At 41.5% G+C, this 18315-nt stretch overlaps 1 protein-coding gene and 1 non-coding gene across 4 annotated transcripts in view; one reads left to right on the forward strand and one right to left on the reverse strand.

Annotated features, from left to right (window-relative positions):
- Window positions 1–2995, forward strand: part of LOC126100698 (putative fatty acyl-CoA reductase CG8306) — a 225221-nt gene extending 222226 nt beyond the window's left edge. For all 3 annotated transcript variants that reach the window (XM_049911314.1, XM_049911313.1, XM_049911315.1), the window contains exon 9: window positions 2472–2995. In XM_049911314.1, the coding sequence (XP_049767271.1) occupies window positions 2472–2610 (139 nt within the window). In that variant the 3' untranslated portion in view covers window positions 2611–2995. The remainder of the gene's footprint in view (window positions 1–2471) is intronic.
- Window positions 2996–12891: 9896 nt separating this feature from the next.
- Trnat-ugu (transfer RNA threonine (anticodon UGU)) lies at window positions 12892–12965 on the reverse strand. Its single transcript has one exon. It is a non-coding gene; the product is annotated as a tRNA-Thr (tRNA).
- Between the last annotated feature and the right edge of the window lie 5350 nt (window positions 12966–18315).

The raw sequence follows: 18315 nt of genomic DNA on the forward strand, positions 1-18315 counted from the left end.
TTGGAAACATATGCTATAGAGTGCTGGATACCTTGTCAAACAGTACTTACTTACGGATGGATGGGTGGGTGGGTGGATGGATGGATGGATGGATGGATGGATGTAAGATGTAAAGATTGTTTCTGCGTCTTGCTTGTACTGGCTAGCTGCTGCTGTTGACACTGAGTGAGAGTGTGAAGTAAGTGGCATAAGCCAGTGGCTGTACTGTGGCATAATTGTGAGAATCCTGAATTTGGTAATCATTGCCTCATTTAATTACCAGCCTTTGAGTTATAAATATTGTTTGTGGTTGTACTGAGTTGATGCAAAACAAATTGCAAAACAATTTAGAAAAGATATCTGAATGGTGCAAAACTTGGCAATTTACCTTAAATAATGAAAAGTGTGAGTTCATCCACATGAATGCTAAAAGGAATCCATTAACCTTTGGTTACACAATAAGTCAGTCTAGTCTAAAAGCCATAAATTCAACTAAATATCTAGGAACTACAATTGTGAACAATTTAAATTGGAACGAACATATAGAAAATGTTGCGTGGAATGCAAACCGAAGACTGCGTTCTATTTCCAGAACACTTAGAAAATGTAACAGATCTACTATAGAGCCTGTTTACACTATGCTTGTCCATCATTTTTTGGAGTACTGCTGCACAGTCTGGGATCCTTACCAGAAAGGATTAATGGAGTACATCGAGAAAGTTCAGAGAAGAGGAGCACATTTTGTATTATTGTGAAGTAGGGGAGAGTGTGTCAAGGGCATGATATAGGATTTGGATTGGACGGTATTAAAATAAAGCCATTTTTTTGTTGCAGTGGAATCTTCTCATGAAATTTCAGTCACTAACTTTCTCCTCTGAATGCGAAAATATTTTGTTGACGCCAATCTACATAAACGGTCATCATAATCAAGTAAGGGAAATCGGAGCTTGCACGGAAAGATATAGGTGTTTGTCTTTTCCGCACACTGTTCAAGAGTGGAATAGTACAGAATTATTGTGAATGTGGTTTGATGTACCCTGTGCCACCCTCTGAAGTGTGATTTCAGAGTATCAATGTAGGTGCAGATTATCGCACATTGTGGTGAGGAATCACGTTAAGTGAAGTAAAAAAGTTTGATCATCTTGTGCAGTAAATGTGGACATATTCTAATTGTAAAGATAGCATTCATATCCTAAAGGAGGCCACAAATAAGTGCCTCTTGTGAGATTTTCTTTTCTGCTCTTAGCCTCAGATGTCTAGTGTCTCCTGCTTCACTAAACGTACCACCATTGTAAGCGTGCTGTATGCCACTATGAACAGAATTCTGTGTAACAAATCTTGACTCCGGAACTCTTACGCTCAAGTGTGTGTGGAACCTGTCTGAAGTAGGTCTAACACGAGATGAACTTACAGCAGGAACGATCTCGTCTGGAACAGTCTGATGTAACCATCGTGAGAGACTCAGCAATCATTTAGATATTTAGAGTGTATCATATATTTTGCTGTCACAATTGGATATTTTTATGTGGTTTGATTAGTTTCATTCGCCTGTGTAGCCAAGTGGACCTGGATTCGATTCGTGGTACTGCCAGACATTTTTCCTCAGTGGGAGAACTGGACTGGGATGCACTCAGTTGTGTGACGCCAAGTGACGAGCTATCCGATTGAGAGACAGTGACTCCAAGGTAGAAACATTGACAACAGCCCAGCATGTGGTGTGCTAACCCCATGCCCCTCCGTACTGCATCTAGTGAAGAGTTACTGAGGATGGCACGGCATTCGGTCAATTATTGCATGGTCTTCAGGGCCTGATTGTAGGGTTCTTACAACTAGTATTGTTCAGATCTGTGTAGTTATGTAAGCAACTTGTCATACCCATACGGAACAACTGTAATTCCATATGATTGCAACTAGTTGCTTACACAACCTCGTAGATGTGAAGATGGTCTATTGTGATCAATACTAGTCACAACAAAAACTGATGTGGAAGTGTGAAGGAAAAATAAAACATACATTTTTAAAGGCCACATGTCTGTCTGACCCACAGGAGAGCGTCACAGAGCTGCTGAAAAATTTGAACGGCACACGCTTGAAGATAAATGTCAGCTGTCCTGTGAAAGATTGCTTACAAATATTCAAGAACCAGTCTCAAGTGAGGACTCTTAAGAACATGCTGCGGACTCCTATGTATTGCTCCTGTACAGACGAAAAGACGAGACACATTGCAATGCGCAAAGATGCATTCAGGCAGTCATTCTTCCTGCACTTCATATGTGATTGGAACAGGAAGAAACCTTAACACGTGCTTTTGACATCTGCCATGCACTTCATAGTTCTTTGCTGAGTATGGATGTGGATGTAAACTGTCCTGAAGATAGCACTATTTTGTGTGTTTAATATTGTCAAGTTCTTCACTTTGAAATTTTAGTCTTTAGGAAATGAGCTACTTATTTTGTACCATGGAAGTGACAGGCCTGGTGTTTTCTTTGCAGCCTGCTGGTGGCCCACCTGTCCCTGCAGGCAGTGCTATACGGTCTGCTGTGGTGGGCGGTGTCCAGTGCGCTCAACGCGTCGTTCGCCGGCACAGGCTGGGCTGTCATCATCGCGTACATCCTGTTCAGTTTCTTATAAATAATTTGCTTAGCATGAGAGCTGTTGCTGTGCACTCCAGTGATTTGTTATTAGGAAGAGTTTAGATCTGGGGGATGTGGCCAGAGAGAGAGAGAGAGAGAGAGAGAGAGAGAGAGAGAGAGAGAGAGAGAGATGAGGGGGGAGTGGGTAGTGTGTTTGTGGCTGTTTTTATCTTTCAGCAATATAGGAACAAGGTGAGGGAGGCAATAAGAATTTCCTAATACAGTTTTGTTATATGGATGGTATTTAGAACAGTGTTAATGCTTTTTATTTGTTATATATCATTCTGTTTCCTTTAACAGATACAGATAATAAACATTTCTGTAACTACATTTTTACTGGTTATCTCAGTAATTGATTTGTACCAATTTTTGTAAGTAAATATGTTCAAGAAAACTTGTGGGTGTCTCTTTTTTCAAAGCTAAGTAAAATGTGGCTGACTCCTGTAGTTACATGCACACAGAAAAATACTTGGCTTCTGGATCCACGCAGTACAGCAAGCAGTAAGGTGATTTCAGTAATTGACAACCATCATAATTTCAAATCTATTTAAGGTAGTTGACAGACAGGATCTGTTTTAATAATCATTTCTTTCTACATATTTCTTTTTCATTTGAGAGAGAACCAAGTATATAGGTGTTAAGTTTTCCACTTTGCCAAAGGATGACATTAAGATGGAGGGAGAGAGAGAGAGAGAGAGAGAGAGAGAGAGAGAGAGAGAGAGAGAGATCTGTAACATACAACTGCAGATAGGCACTTCCTAACGGCTGCAATCTTCTCCCGTCAGATGTTGTATCTGAGGGTATTGACCTCAGCGATATGCAGGAGCTGATGGAAAAGGAGTGGGTATGGAGGGAACCGCTCGTGGGCACGCACAGAACCAAGTGGGCCACACTGTGGCATAGAAGCTGCTGTTTTGCTTCACTACATGGTTGCATGTTACTGTTCAGTTCCTATGTTACCTTTTTATACAGGGTGTTTCAAAAATGACCGATATATTTGAAATGGCAATAAAAACTAAACGAGCGGCGATAGAAATACACCGTTTGTTGCAATATGCTTGGGACAACAGTACATTTTCAGGCGGACAAACTTTCGAAATTACAGTAGTTACAATTTTCAACAACAGATGGCGCTGCAAGTGATGTGAAAGATATAGAAGACAACGCAGTCTGTGGGTGCGCAATTCTGTACGTCGTCTTTCTGCTGTAAGCGTGTGCTGTTCACAACGTGCAAGTGTGCTGTAGACAACATGGTTTATTCCTTAGAACAGAGGATTTTTCTGGTGTTGGAATTCCACCGCCTAGAACACAGTGTTGTTGCAACAAGACGAAGTTTTCAACGGAGGTTTAATGTAACCAAAGGACCGAAAAGCGATACAATAAAGGATCTGTTTGAAAAATTTCAACGGACTGGGAACGTGACGGATGAACGTGCTGGAAAGGTAGGGCGACCGCGTACAGCAACCACAGAGGGCAACGCGCAGCTAGTGCAGCAGGTGATCCTACAGTGGCCTCGGGTTTCCGTTCGTCGTGTTGCAGCTCCGGTCCAAATGACGCCAACGTCCACATATCGTCTCATGCGCCAGAGTTTACACCTCTATCCGTACAAAATTCAAACGCGGCAACTCCTCAGCGCCGCTACCATTGCTGCACGAGAGACATTCGCTAACGATATAGTGCACAGGATTGATGACGGCGATATGCATGTGGGCAGCATTTGGTTTACTGACGAAGATTATTTTTACCTGGACGGCTTCATCAATAAACAGAACTGGCGCATATGGGGAACCGAAAAGCACCATGTTGCAGTCCCATCGTCCCTGCATCCTCAAAAAGTACTGGTCTGGGCCGCCATTTCTTCCAAAGGAATCATTGGCCCATTTTTCAGATCCGAAACGATTACTGCATCACGCTATCTGGACATTCTTCGTGAATTTGTGCCGGTACAAACTGCCTTAGACGACACTGCGAACACCTCGTGGTTTATGCAAGATGGTGCCCGGCCACATCGCATGGCCGACGTCTTTAATTTCCTGAATGAATATTTCGATGATCGTGTGATTGCTTTGGGCTATCCGAAACATACAGGAGGCGGCGTGGATTGGCCTCCCTATTCGCCAGACATGAACCCCTGTGACTTCTTTCTGTGGGGACACTTGAAAGATCAGGTGTACCGCCAGAATCCAGAAACAATTGAACAGCTGAAGCAGTACATCTCATCTGCATGTGAAGCCATTCCGCCAGACACGTTGTCAAAGGTTTCGGGTAATTTCATTCAGAGACTACGCCATATTATTGCTACGCATGGTGGATATGTGGAAAATATCGTACTATAGAGTTTCCCAGACCGCAGCGCCATCTGTTGTTGAAAATTGTAACTACTGTAATTTCGAAAGTTTGTCTGCCTGAAAATGTACTGTTGTCCCAAGCATATTGCAACAAACGGTGTATTTCTATCGCTGCTCATTTAGTTTTTATTGCCGTTTCAAATATACCGGTCATTTTTGAAACACCCTGTAGAATTTAACATGTGCATTTCTCAGTCCAACCTGATTTTTGCTGATGGGAATGATGCCACTGGCATTTTCAACAAGAGGAGATTGTAGATAGCAGTAGAGTTGGTTTAATGGGTAACACATTCAGACTCATAAATTTATGAAGCTAGTCACTCGCCATTTTTAATTTGTATTTATATGCAAATGAGCCCATTAGGATTACGCAAAGTACTTAGTGGCATGCATTTGCCTTTCTTTGTGCCCATACTTCTTTCATTCTTTTGCTGCGGGCTTCTTTTCTTTCTTGAGACCACATTGTTCCAGTCTTCTTCTTTGGTTTCTGGTCTTGGTCAACTTGCCACTTGTGAATTTTGGATCTGAAGATTTCCCTGTTTTGGATATCCTCTGGTGTAATTCCTGCTAGTTTCAAATCTGTTTTGATTTCGGCAATCCATTTCATTGGGTCTGTTTTAGATTCGTAGAATTCAACTATTTGATTTGTAAGTCTGTCCGGATTCATTCTTTTGATGTGACCATAGAATCTTAATCTGCATTTTCTAATATCACTGTGAATATTAGAGCATTGTTTTATTTTCTGTTTACCTCTGAGCCGATACTTTTCATCTAAAAGTTTTGGGCCTAAAATTTTTCTTATGATCTTCCGTTCCTTTTTCTGAATGTGTCCTGTGTCTGTTTCCCTGTTTAAAATTAGTCTCTGTGATCCGTATAGGCATTCTGGTTTTATGACAGTATTGTAATGTCGTAGTTTTGTGTTCTTGGAGACATATTTTTTATTGTAGATATTTTGAGTGAGTGTATAAGCAGTGTCCATCCTTTGGCATCTGACTTCGTTGGCTTTTGTTTCTTTTCCATTTTCCTGAATCGTTTCACCAAGATATTTAAATTGTGGGACTCATTTAATTTTGCCATATTTTGTCCATAGATTTTGGTGCTTGTTTGTTGCAGGTAAAATATTCTGTCTTTTTAAAAGATACTTCCAGGCCGACTTTTTCCGCAGTTTTCTTTCAGTTCAATCTGTTTTTTGGCTGTTGAAACATCACGACTTAAGATGGCTGGATCGTCTGCAAATGCTAAGCAATCTACTGTTAATTTTCTTGTGCAGAGAATAATTGGTTGGTCAATCTTGAGGACTGATTTTTAATTTATATATAATAAACAAAATTGGTTGTTAAACAAACCACATGACTACAGAAACAAGCAACTAAAGCAGGCCTACAGATCTCTATCAAGAAGACACAGTATGCGAGAAACATCAAGGCAGCTCTTAGTTGGATGACAATAGGAGGGGGGAAAATTCTACAACTGAATTTCTAAACACATGGGTCATATAGACCCAAGGGATTAAAAGTGTAATAAGGAAAGCTGTAACAAGGGCGGAGAGCCTATTTTTTTCCCCCCGTTTTAGCCTTAAGCTATGTAAAACGTATAGAGAAACAGTGGTTAACTTTCCAGTGCTTGATTTTAAATATGAGGCATCTGTTATCAAAACTGTTTATGTCTATTCAGTTTGAAGTTGAGAAAAAGCATGAAACCTATGTAGGACATGGAAGATGTGAGATTTGTTCAACATTGCTGGCTTTTGTTGCATTGTTATGTTTGCTAATGAATAGATAGCAAAATTGAACCATTGAAATTCATAATATGGTGATACATAGGAAAATAAAATGGACTTGTCCAGTTTTCAAGCCAACTTGTGGCCACGTCTGTTTTTGAAACTATTCCATCAGAATTGTCCATTTATGACACTTACTCTTTGGACTTCTCTGACATTGTCTGCCTTGTAAGGGGTTTTACATGACCGACTGACTCGAAAGATTTTCAATTATGACATTTATTACACATTCACATATTAGAACAGCATAACAAAAAATAGAAAATACTGATGAGTAAAAGAGGAATTAAATCATTGTGATATGTACAAAAGACATAGTTTGAAAGCCAACATAATCTCTCAATAGTGGTGATCACACAGAAAGTCTGGTTTCATGGCAGCTACCTTCACAAAAGTGTGATTTATCAATGTCATCAGATACTCTTTACATAGAAGTAATGTAAAAACTTCATTTGTCTAGGCTTTGCCAGTGTTGTCCAAGATGGCTTTGAAAAAGCTTACCCACACCATCAGTCTTCTTTTTTCACTTTATTTCCACCAATGAGTAATACAGCAGGATTTACCATGTCACTTCTTTTTTCTTTCGTTATAATCATGCCTTCCACTACTACATTCTAGCTATAAAATTGCTCTCCTCTAATGTGAATATTGTTTTCCCTTTCTCTTCAGCTCTTTCTCAATTTGTCCAAGCTCTGCCAGGAGACAGAAACAAATGGCAAGTTGCTGGAAAGTAAATGTCAGTATTCGCAAGAGAACCACTGAAGAGCCATTTAGACAACATTGTCAGCAAAATTAAATTTTGATCGTGGCCTTGGCATCCATCAGTGAAAAGCCTTATGAAATTTATCCCTTGCAGATCTAGCATTCAGAGTTCATTGTAAATATCAGACATCACTTCATTTGAAGTTGTAGAGCATTCGTCCTCTGTCCAAGTGCGCCTTGATACTTTGGATCTAGGCATAGTGCTCTTCAAACTGCCAATAACAATTGTCAAATTATACAGATTTACGCTGCCTGATCTGGAAGTTTATGTAGCACCTGGTGTTTTTTTTTTTGTGTGTAGTCAAACGATATACGGCCATGTCACCCTTCCCCTCCTGGCAATTGTATACCGTCTTCCCTGTATTTAGATGTACTATGGTTATTGATAATGAAAATACACTTTCAACTGATTCAAAAGTGAGACATTTTTCAGACAGTGATCTGTCCTGAAGCTTTATACAGAGCAGAAAACCTGATATTTGTAAGGACAAGATTACTTAGGAGACTAGAACTCGCAAAATGGGTTCTCGGGTGGATATTGAGATTTGAAGATGGTCAATATAGAAGCAGACTAAAAGTTGTATACTGAGGTAGAGAGGATCCAGGACATCTGCAGTATATACGATTCCAAATGAAGTGCCAACATGACCTTTTGTGATGATTGAGGATATACATATGTGCCGCAGAATTCCACTAGAGGCATTCATTTAAATTCTTTTAACACCAAAGCATATGTCAGTTTCATAAACAGTTCAAATTCTTCTGCTGAGATGGTTGAAGGTTGTGCATTGCCAATAAGTAATTTTTAATTCACAATTCATTTTCATGTTTAAATTAGGACTATGATCTGTTCAAATTCTTAGAATGGACCAGGGGATGTTGACACATCAGACAAGGCAGTTTCTCGTGAACATCAGAAACAAAGTACACTGTTCAAGAGGTGCAAAGGAATATGGAAGAAATGGAAAAGACAGGAAACAGACAACTAGAACAGAGTAATGTTCAAATTAAAAAGATGAGGCTGCCATAGGTTTTTGGGACACAGACGCAACAAGATAGCCAGAAGGGTGAAGAAGGTTTGCAGAGTAGGAGAATCAGAGTGCTGAATGAGGATGAAGATCAGACCAAAAGAAAAAAAAAAATGAAAATTGTATTAGTTGTTTGAATTTGCTTTAGTTTCTGTTAAAAATTGAAAACCACTATTTATGGAGTTACATGTTTTCTTCCCTATGAATTTGTTATCAAGAAATTTTAAAGAAATCATAGTGCTACAAGAATGATTCTTCTGCACCTTAAACTCTCACTCTACATCTTCAAATCACTCACAGAGTTGAAGTTTACAAGTTTTTTCAGTTTGTTTACATGTTAGTTAATGATGGACTATTGGGTATTGATAGATGTATCTATCTGTATTGTGAATCACCTGATTCATGAGATACAAAGCATTTCTTAATCAGACTGATCAAGGCGTTTGTGTGAAGTAACAATATGTAAACGTTTTTCTGTCTGCATGGATGGAGCAACTTTCCATGATGAATTACTGGGATTTGAGAGTTCATAAACAGAACATTACAATGATACATCAGCTGTCATTATTAACTGTGTAACTTTCCACTTTTTTACTGGCACCAAGCCTCTGATTCTTGTCCATGTATCTACATTGCAGGAGTTACGAAAAATATTATGTAGTTCAGACAAATTTTGTCACCTCTCAAGAAGAAATGAGTGGAAAGTTGTGGTTTTGATTGTGGCAGCACATCAATGCCATTTTAGTTGTAAAGGCTCAGACTAAGAGATATGAGGAATAGAAAATGTAGGTTTGCATAAACAAAACAATTGAAAAGGAATATTGCAAACCAAACTTTGTTATTAGAATGGCATAATGCTGTGAAACAGACACAAGAAATAGTAATGCAACTGTGGGAGAATGAATGTGTTTGTGGAAAATATGTTGAATATCTCATCCATTATTTTGTTAAATTTTGACAGCCATTTTAGTGAACACCCAACTGAATGTGAAAGTGATTATTTCATAAGTGAAGTACATCTACTGATGGTATAGCCCTTTCTACCAGTAACTCAGTTGTGGTTTTGATGTACAATTTTTTCTACTGTGTTACGGTAGTTGTTACTTCATGATGAATGTGGTTTCCTCAGTGGTTAGACTAAACGGCAGCTTTGATGTGAAAATGGCCATTAACAGCCAAAACCAGCAATTTCACACTGAAATTGCCGTAACTGTGCCAGACAATAACTTATATTCCAAGGAAGTGATAACTGGTGTCTTCACTACAACTGATATGAAATGTTATTGTGAATTAAAATCTATTGTATAATTTTGCTCCCCATAATTGATATTTTCAACTAAGTGAGACATAAACTGAAAGTAGTCTGATGATTGAATACATAGGTACTTTCCTCTGTTTGTACAAATGTGTACCTTGCAATAAAGAGCTGTTAATAAAGAGTACAGTCTGGTTTCTTTTTTACTAATATATTTCAATGACAATCGGACTTGAAGTGACTGTCCAGCCAACAGAGTTATTGCTGCTGCCTGCCTTCACTGTACAATGCATAGCAGATGTGAGGAAATGTGGCAATGCTTCACAAAGGCAACTGCTCCATCAGTATCTCATGCTGTAAAGCTTCCAACAATCTACAGTACTCTGGAAACATGCCCTTGTTTCCTGGTTACCTTGCACTCAGTAATACAGTATTTATAAATGAAAGTGCAGGCACATGGGGTTTTGAATAAATTGTATAGGTGCAGTTCAAGAACATTTCCCCCCATAAATGACACAGCATTCATGTGCCCCCCCCCCCCTCCTCCCCTCTGCCCCCCTCGACACATGTTGCCTTTCCTTGGCCTCTTGATACCTTTAAAAATACATGTAAATCTTGGAGAAGAAACAATTTGTTTCAATGTAAAGTAATTCCTGAGGATCTTTCAAAAACTGTTAAGTGAAAAAAATTGTTAACCTATGTAGGTTGGATTATAGTGGCAGAAACTGACTGTATGAAAGTATACAGTAACAAGCAAAAACATTCCAATTAATGTGGGTCTACAGGTGAGCCATTTGTGAGATAAATGCAGCTGTGTGGTTACGAGCGGCCACCAACTTCAGTATGAAATATTGGAAATTTCTGGTAAGGTCTTATGGGACCAAACTGCTGACGTCATCTGTCCCTAAGCCTACCTACACCTCCGATGGGGAGAGCCCAATGGACCATGACAAGGCGCCTGAGACAGCATGGCTACACTGTGCTGGTAGTAGTTCGTGAAAAAGTATTTGAAATGTAAAATTTTCCTTTAAATCCCCATGTAATTGTGTTGAAATTTCACCCATAGCCCCACATTGCATGATGTTGGAGAATGTAGTACATGCATGAAAAGGCAGAGACATTTTGCTGCAGATATAAGATATCTATCATGCCTATATGGTCCTAGTTAAATAGGTCAAGAACACCTGTACCTTGGCCTCTAAAGCCACATGACCTCAATCCTCTGGAGTTTCCTCCTTGAGGACATCTCAGAATTGAACCGTACAGTAGTCTGATTAATATTACAGAGAAGTCATCATAATGGAAAAACAATGCAATCAGAGCTTGCACAGAAAGATTTAAGTGCTTATTTTCCCCAAGTGCCTTATGAGAATGGAAGGGCAGAGAAATGGGTTGATGGTCATTCGATGAACACTCTACTAGGCTCTTAATTATGAAGTGCAGAGTAATCATATAGATACAGAATATGGTTGAAGAACTAGAGCAGCAAATTGTTTAATCTTGTCAAGATTTATGAGGTGATAAGAGGGTACCAGACACAATATCTGGATATAAAACTTTTATTCACACAACACTATTCCATGCTTACATATCGTAACATGTTCTAGAATGAAATGCCAGTCACAGTTGCAGATATTCTGCTCCTCCATGTGAGAACACAGGACAGTTATACTATTTGTGGTGGAGTCCCCATAACCAACCCCCTCTTCATGGAGTGTGGAGCACCGAAGAGTGTACTGTAAGATCAATATCACCAAGTGGCAAGCCCTGCTTGTACTTGTTGATGGCTGTCGCCTGAATATCAAATACAGGTGGTAAGGCACAAGCCACGGCAGGAGTTGATGAGGCAGGCTGTAGCACGAGGTACTGGGCTCAAGGCAATTATGCACCTGCAATTGATGATAGTGGACCACATTTGAGCAGTGTCAATAGTGGTGCCTTAGCCATGGGTGGCACAAGGAGTGCGGAGTCAACTGGAAGACTGACAGTAAGGTCGCCTGCTGAGAGCGCAACAGCAAAATCCACAGTTGGCAGCAGGCATAAGATACGGCTGATATGGGTAGTGATTGGCGTAGACAGGGAGTCCAGTGACAGCAGCACCTGACGCCAGGCCAACCGAAGCACGCGGTGGCAAGCCACAGCATCAGTCAAACTTCTGGATGAGTGAGATTGTCGATAATCGGCCTTTGCATTGATGTGGTGAGAAGTGGTCAAATCGGGATTTAACTGGCAGTCTGTATTGAGATTTAAGGAATTTTCATTGAGTAAGGCATTCTGTATTGAAGTTCGAGGAATTGTCATTGAGTGAGGCAGAAATTGACGAGTCCAGTCTGCTGTAATCAAGAGTAAGGGAGATCATAGCCACAAGTGAGATGTAATCGGCAACGATGTTGTCCGCTCTGTGCATATGATGGACGCTGATGAAGTACTGGGCAACGAGACTGAGATGGGAAAACTGTTGTGGGTTGACAGTTGTTTTTGGGTGATATATGGCATCTGCCAGTTGTTTGTAGTTAGTGTAGATTATGACATGGCAACCTTAGAATGTCTTCCCAAAAGTAGCACACAACCTCGTACATAGCAAACAACTTAACTTGAAAGCAGACCATTTTGTTTGAGAGGCTGAGAGATTCCTGAGAAGAAACGTGGGCTGTGTGTCATCTGCCACCTCTTGAGAGGTTGCATGTCATCTGCCAACCCTTGTTGGAGGATTCTCTGAAGATCGAATCACTCATGTCTGTGGTAATGGGAGGCTGCGTGCCTGGTATGGGGCATGCCAGGGAAATAGCCATTGTGAGGCATTCTTGGAGCGGTCTAACACCATTTTCATCTCCTTAGGCCAGACAAATTTTCATATCCCCTGTGTGTATGGGCTCGCAAGGATGCAGTCAGCGGTGCTAGAATCTCTGTGGTGTGTGGAAAGTGTTCGCAGTAGAAACTGAGGATGCCCAGTAATCAATGAAATTCATGATAGTTTCAAGGTGGTGGCAGCTGACGAACGAGTTCCGCATGGTCTGGTGTTGGTTTGATCTAAATTACAATGAAATGAACACCCTTAGCTGCTTACAGTCGTTGACGTATGTCAACGGGGACAGATGAAAATGTGTGCCCCGACTGGGACTCGAACCCAGGATCTCCTGCTTACATGGCAGACGCTCTATCCATCTGAGCCACCGAGGACACAGAGGATAGCGCGACTGCAGGGATTAATTTCTGGCACACCTCCCGTGAAACCCACATTCTCAACGTATTGTCTCGCACTACATTCATAGTGCCCCCACCCGTTATACTCATTACTTGCAGCGTGTTGCCGATTCCCGTAAGAGTTCGGGCACTGTTTGTGCATTCACACAGAAGAAGAAGATGGTCAAGTGGCCGGTGAGCCTTACCTGTATATTTACTAAGATGTATGTTCAGGAAATGTTACCTTCGACTTTCACAATTGTTTCTTCTCATTGGTGGTCACCCTTGCATCACAGAGGGCAGCAAGAACGAGTCTGAGATGCCAGTCTTGGCTTTGAGAGTTGATGGGGAAGATTAAGAATTCATCCAGATGCATGTGACAACACTCTGTCAATAAATTGTGGCCACATTTGAGCTGCATTCTTCAGTCCATAGGGCGTGACAAGAACCTCGAACAGGCCAAAAGGCATAATAATAGCCATCTCAGCAACATTGAATGGGTGCATGGGGATTTAATAATAGACCTTCTGGCAATTGATCACACTTCAAATAGTAGCACCCTTGGGTAAGGGCATGGCGTTTTGTATGTTTGGTACGGATACCTGTCATGAACAGTGTGGGAGTTAAGAATCTTGTAGTCACCACAGAGCCAGAGACCAACTTTATAGGAGAAATGTCAGTGGCAGCAGGTGTGGACAGCAAGTCAGGAGGGCTGTGCACCAAGTCCATTGAAGGACTTAGTGCTGGTATCAGTTGCAGCCCCGTCTTGAAACCATGGCTGTTGCTGGCAATGCCCAGTCGTCTTGCTCTCCAGCATAGCTTTGACATCATAGAGGTGATACAGGTCTCTGTCAACGAGAAGTGTCCCTGCCTTTAAATTCAGACTTCTTTATATGCCCCTGACAAGTGTTTATTTTACTAACATCCAGCACCTAGTCATGTTGCTTACAACAAGAGAGACCTCCTGGTGTGGTGACATCAACCTACTTGTGACACAGTTACTGCTGTATGCTGTGCTCGGCTGTACTCATCTTGCAATTCCCTCTGGTGTATGTTATTGCGACCCAGATGTTGGGACACTGGCACCTACTAGCCCACGCTTGCTAAAGCAACACTCTGTCGAATCTGTACCTCTGCTTCTAATTACTTTTGCTAAAGACTTATTACTTTGGCTCAGAAACTGGGTAGGAACACTATATTGTCCCCCTCTATGCAGAAGACCTGGTCCTTCAAGTGTTACTTCGACCTAAACCTCTATTGCAATTATCAGACTTTTAGCCTTAATCTGTGAAATAAATATGTACTATTTGACGTGTTACTGTTAAACGCTACACAATTGCTACATTAATACTAAACTCCATAAACGTCTTTCATGTTTCTTGCTCACATTGCTGAATCTCACATCATTTGACAAGGGTCTCTCACTCTGCTCATTTACTCATACTATGAAACATTTTCTCTGATAGGTCTTGTGCAGGAATCTCAAAATAGTGAGCATGGAGGACGTGGACAGGGACTGCAGATAGATGGTGCTGGCTGGGAACGTGGAGCGGCCGGGAGATGGGCAAAGATAGTCCACGCAATTGCGATAAATGCTGTGTCCAAATGGCATTGTGGCTAATGCAACTACCTACTAGCAGGAGAACCTGGGTTCGAATCGCTAGCCTGACACCCATTTTCGCTCATTGCCACTGATTCAGCATAAAGTTCCAATGCAGCTGACATCAATAGTACCTCCCCTTTCTTTTCCTATCTCCCCATCCACCTTCAATTTACATACTTATATTTACTTCAACTACTGTCTGCATTCACCTACTGTCCACTGAACTTACAAACACAACTCAACTTCTGGAAATACCTAGTGACCTGCCCTGCTCTTGCTGTCCACAAAAACAAAACAAAACTAAACAACTTCATTCACTCCACAATGAAGAGATTATAGGTGTTGTTGCACCTTCTGTTGTCACCAAATGGCATGATGACAAGCTTTAAGATCCCCTTCTGACACCAGTGAAGAGTCAGAGGGCTCAAGGACCCAGTAGAAACATTGCTAGATATTAAAGAATGACTTTACTTATCTCCAAGACACGAGATGTCATGGCATAGCAACGCAAATATGCCTCCCTCTGTTTACCCTGGCCAGCGCTGACATGTGGGTGACAGCTTCCACCCTGGATGCTGAGCTGGCACCTTGCAATGCTCTCGGTAGGTCTGTGGTAGGTCGGTGTCCCTTGGAAGCTGTGGCCATTGACATCAGCAGCACATCCCTTCCCTCAGCACTGTGGACACCCGGTGACCCCTCACTTTAGGTTACGACTCGTTGCCTTCTGGCAGGAGTTGGCTGGTGGTTGGTGAAGGCCCACTAGGGTTGATGGTAGTAGGCATGGACTGCAGGTTAGTGGGGCTGTGGCACCAAGTCCTGTCAAGAACTTAGGGCTGGTGGGACACACAGTGTGGTCTTAATTATGTCTGCTGCTGCAGATGCCCAGTCGTCTGGCTATCCAGCATAGCTCTAACGTCATAGTGGTCCTGGTTTCTGGCAACAAGAAGTCCCACTGCCTTCGAATTCAGACTTACTTATACGCCTCTGGTGCGCATTACAACCTGACGCCTAATTGTGCTGCCCGTAACAAGAGACTTGCTGAGGTATGGTGACACTGATCTACTTTCTATGCAGTTACCACTGTGCAGTGCAGTTTACTGATGTGCAGGGCTATCCTCATCTGACAATCCCCTAGTGTGTCTGTAGGTTGCCCCACTGGTGCCTACTAGCCCATGGCTGCTAATGCAATGCTCTGCGCTGGATTTCTCACGGTTGGCGGCACTACGTACTGTCCCTGATATCACACTGATAGATTTTAATGCACATTTGTAATGTGAGAGATTAGAATGTAATTGCTGAACTGGGAAGACAATGCAGAAAGTGCTCTGACCTGTTGCGGGTGTCGCTGTGGTGGGTCCTGTGGGATAACTTCAACAGGTCGTGGTAAGGGGTCATGCCCAGACATCAAGGGTGTGATCTTGTTGTCCGAGGTAACCACAGGATGTGATATGCATCTGAGATGCTTGTATGCATGTACGAGAGACTTTTCATGTATCTATCAGTAGTAGTTGCAGGGGCAACAGTCTGGATGATTGACTGATCTGGCCTTGCAACACTAACCAAAACGGCCTTGCTGTGCTGGTACCACGAATGGCTGAAAGCAAGGGGAAACTAGAGCCGTAATTTTTCCCGAGGGCATGCAGCCTTACTGTACGGTTAAATGATGATGGCGTCCTCTTGGGTAAAATATTCCGGAAGTAAAATAGTCCCCCATTCGGACCTCCGGGCGGGGACTACTCAGGAGGATGTCGTTATCAGGAAAAAGACAACTGGCGTTCTACGGATCGGAGCGTGGAATGTCAGATCCCTTAATCGGGTAGGTAGGTTTGAAAATTTAAAAAGGGAAATGGATAGGTTGAAGTTAGATATAGTGGGAATTAGTGAAGTTCGGTGGTGGGAGAAACAAGACTTTTGGTCAGGTGAATACAGGGTTATAAACACAAAATCAAATAGGGGTAATGCAGGTTTAATAATGAATAGGGAAATAGGAATGCAGGTAAGCTACTACAAACAGCATAGTGAACACATTATTGTGGCCAAGATAGACACGAAGCCCACGCCTACTACAGTAGTACAAGTTTATATGCCAACTAGCTCTGCAGATGATGAAGAAATTGATGAAATGTATGATGAGATAAAAGAAATTATTCAGGTAGTGAAGGGAGACGAAAATTTAATAGTCATGGGCGACTGGAATTCGAGAGTAGGAAAAGGGAGAGAAGGAAACATAGTGGGTGAATATGGATTGGGGGAGAGAAATGAAAGAGGAAGCCATCTGGTAGAATTTTGCACAGAGCATAACTTAATCATAGCTAACACTTGGTTCAAGAATCATAAAAGAAGGTTGTATACATGGAAGAATCCTGGAGATACTAGAAGGTATCAGATAGATTATATAATGGTAAGACAGAGATTTAGGAACCAGGTTTTAAATTGTAAGACATTTCCAGGGGCAGATGTGGACTCTGACCACAATCTATTGGTTATGAACTGTAGATTAAAACTGAAGAAACTGCAAAAAGGTGGGAATTTAAGGAGCTGGGACCTGGATAAACTGACTAAACCAGAGGTTGTACAGAATTTCAGGGAGAGCATAAGGGAACAATTGACAGGAATGGGGGAAAGAAATGCAGTAGAGGAAGAATGGGTAGCTCTGAGGGATGAAGTAGTGAAGGCAGCAGAGGATCAAGTAGGTAAAAAGACTAGGGCTAGTAGAAATCCTTGGGTAACAGAAGAAATATTGAATTTAATTGATGAAAGGAGAAAATATAAAAATGCAGTAAATGAAGCAGACAAAAGGGAATACAAAGATGTCAAAATGTGATCGACAGTAAGTGCAAAATGGCTAAGCAGGGATGGCTAGAGGACAAATGTAAGGATGTAGAGGCTTACCTCACTAGGGGTAAGATAGATACTGCCTACAGGAAAATTAAAGAGACCTTTGGAGAAAAGAGAGCCACTTGTATGAATATAAAGAGCTCAGATGGAAACCCAGTTCTAAGCAAAGAAGGGAAAGCAGAAAGGTGGAAGGAGTATATAGAGGGTCTATACAAGGGCGATGTACTTGAGAACAATATTATGGAAATGGAAGTATATGAAGATGAAATGGGAGATAGGATACTGTGTGAAAAGTCTGACAGAGCACAGAAAGACCCAGGAGTAGACAACATTCCATTGGAACTACGGACAGCCTTGGGAGAGCCAGTCCTGACAAAACTCTACCATCTGGTGAGCAAGATGTATGAGACAGGCGAAATACCTTCAGACTTCAAGAAGAATATAATAAATCCAATCCCAAATAAAGCAGGCATTGACAGATGTGAAAATTACCGAACTATCAGTTTAATAAGTCATGGCTGCAAAATACTAACGCGAATTCTTTACAGACGAATGGAAAAACTGGTAGAAGCTGACCTCGGGGAAGATCAGTTTGGATTCCGCAGAAATGTTGAAACACGTGAGGCAATACTGACCCTACGACTTACCTTAGAAAATAGATTAAGGAATAGCAAACTTACATTTCTAGCATTTGTAGACTTAGAGAAAGCTTTTGACAATGTTGACTGGAATACTCTCTTTCAGATTCTAAAGGTGGCAGGGGTAAAATACAGGGAGAGAAAGTCTATTTACAATTTGTACAGCAAGCAGATGGCACTCATACGTGTCGAGGGGCATGAAAGGGAAGCAACGGTCGGGAAGGGAGTGAGACAGGGTTGTAGCCTGTCCCCAATGTTATTCAATCTG

The sequence above is a fragment of the Schistocerca cancellata genome, chromosome 9 (assembly GCF_023864275.1).
Source record: "Schistocerca cancellata isolate TAMUIC-IGC-003103 chromosome 9, iqSchCanc2.1, whole genome shotgun sequence".
In the NCBI taxonomy this organism is placed as follows: Eukaryota; Metazoa; Arthropoda; class Insecta; order Orthoptera; family Acrididae; genus Schistocerca; species Schistocerca cancellata.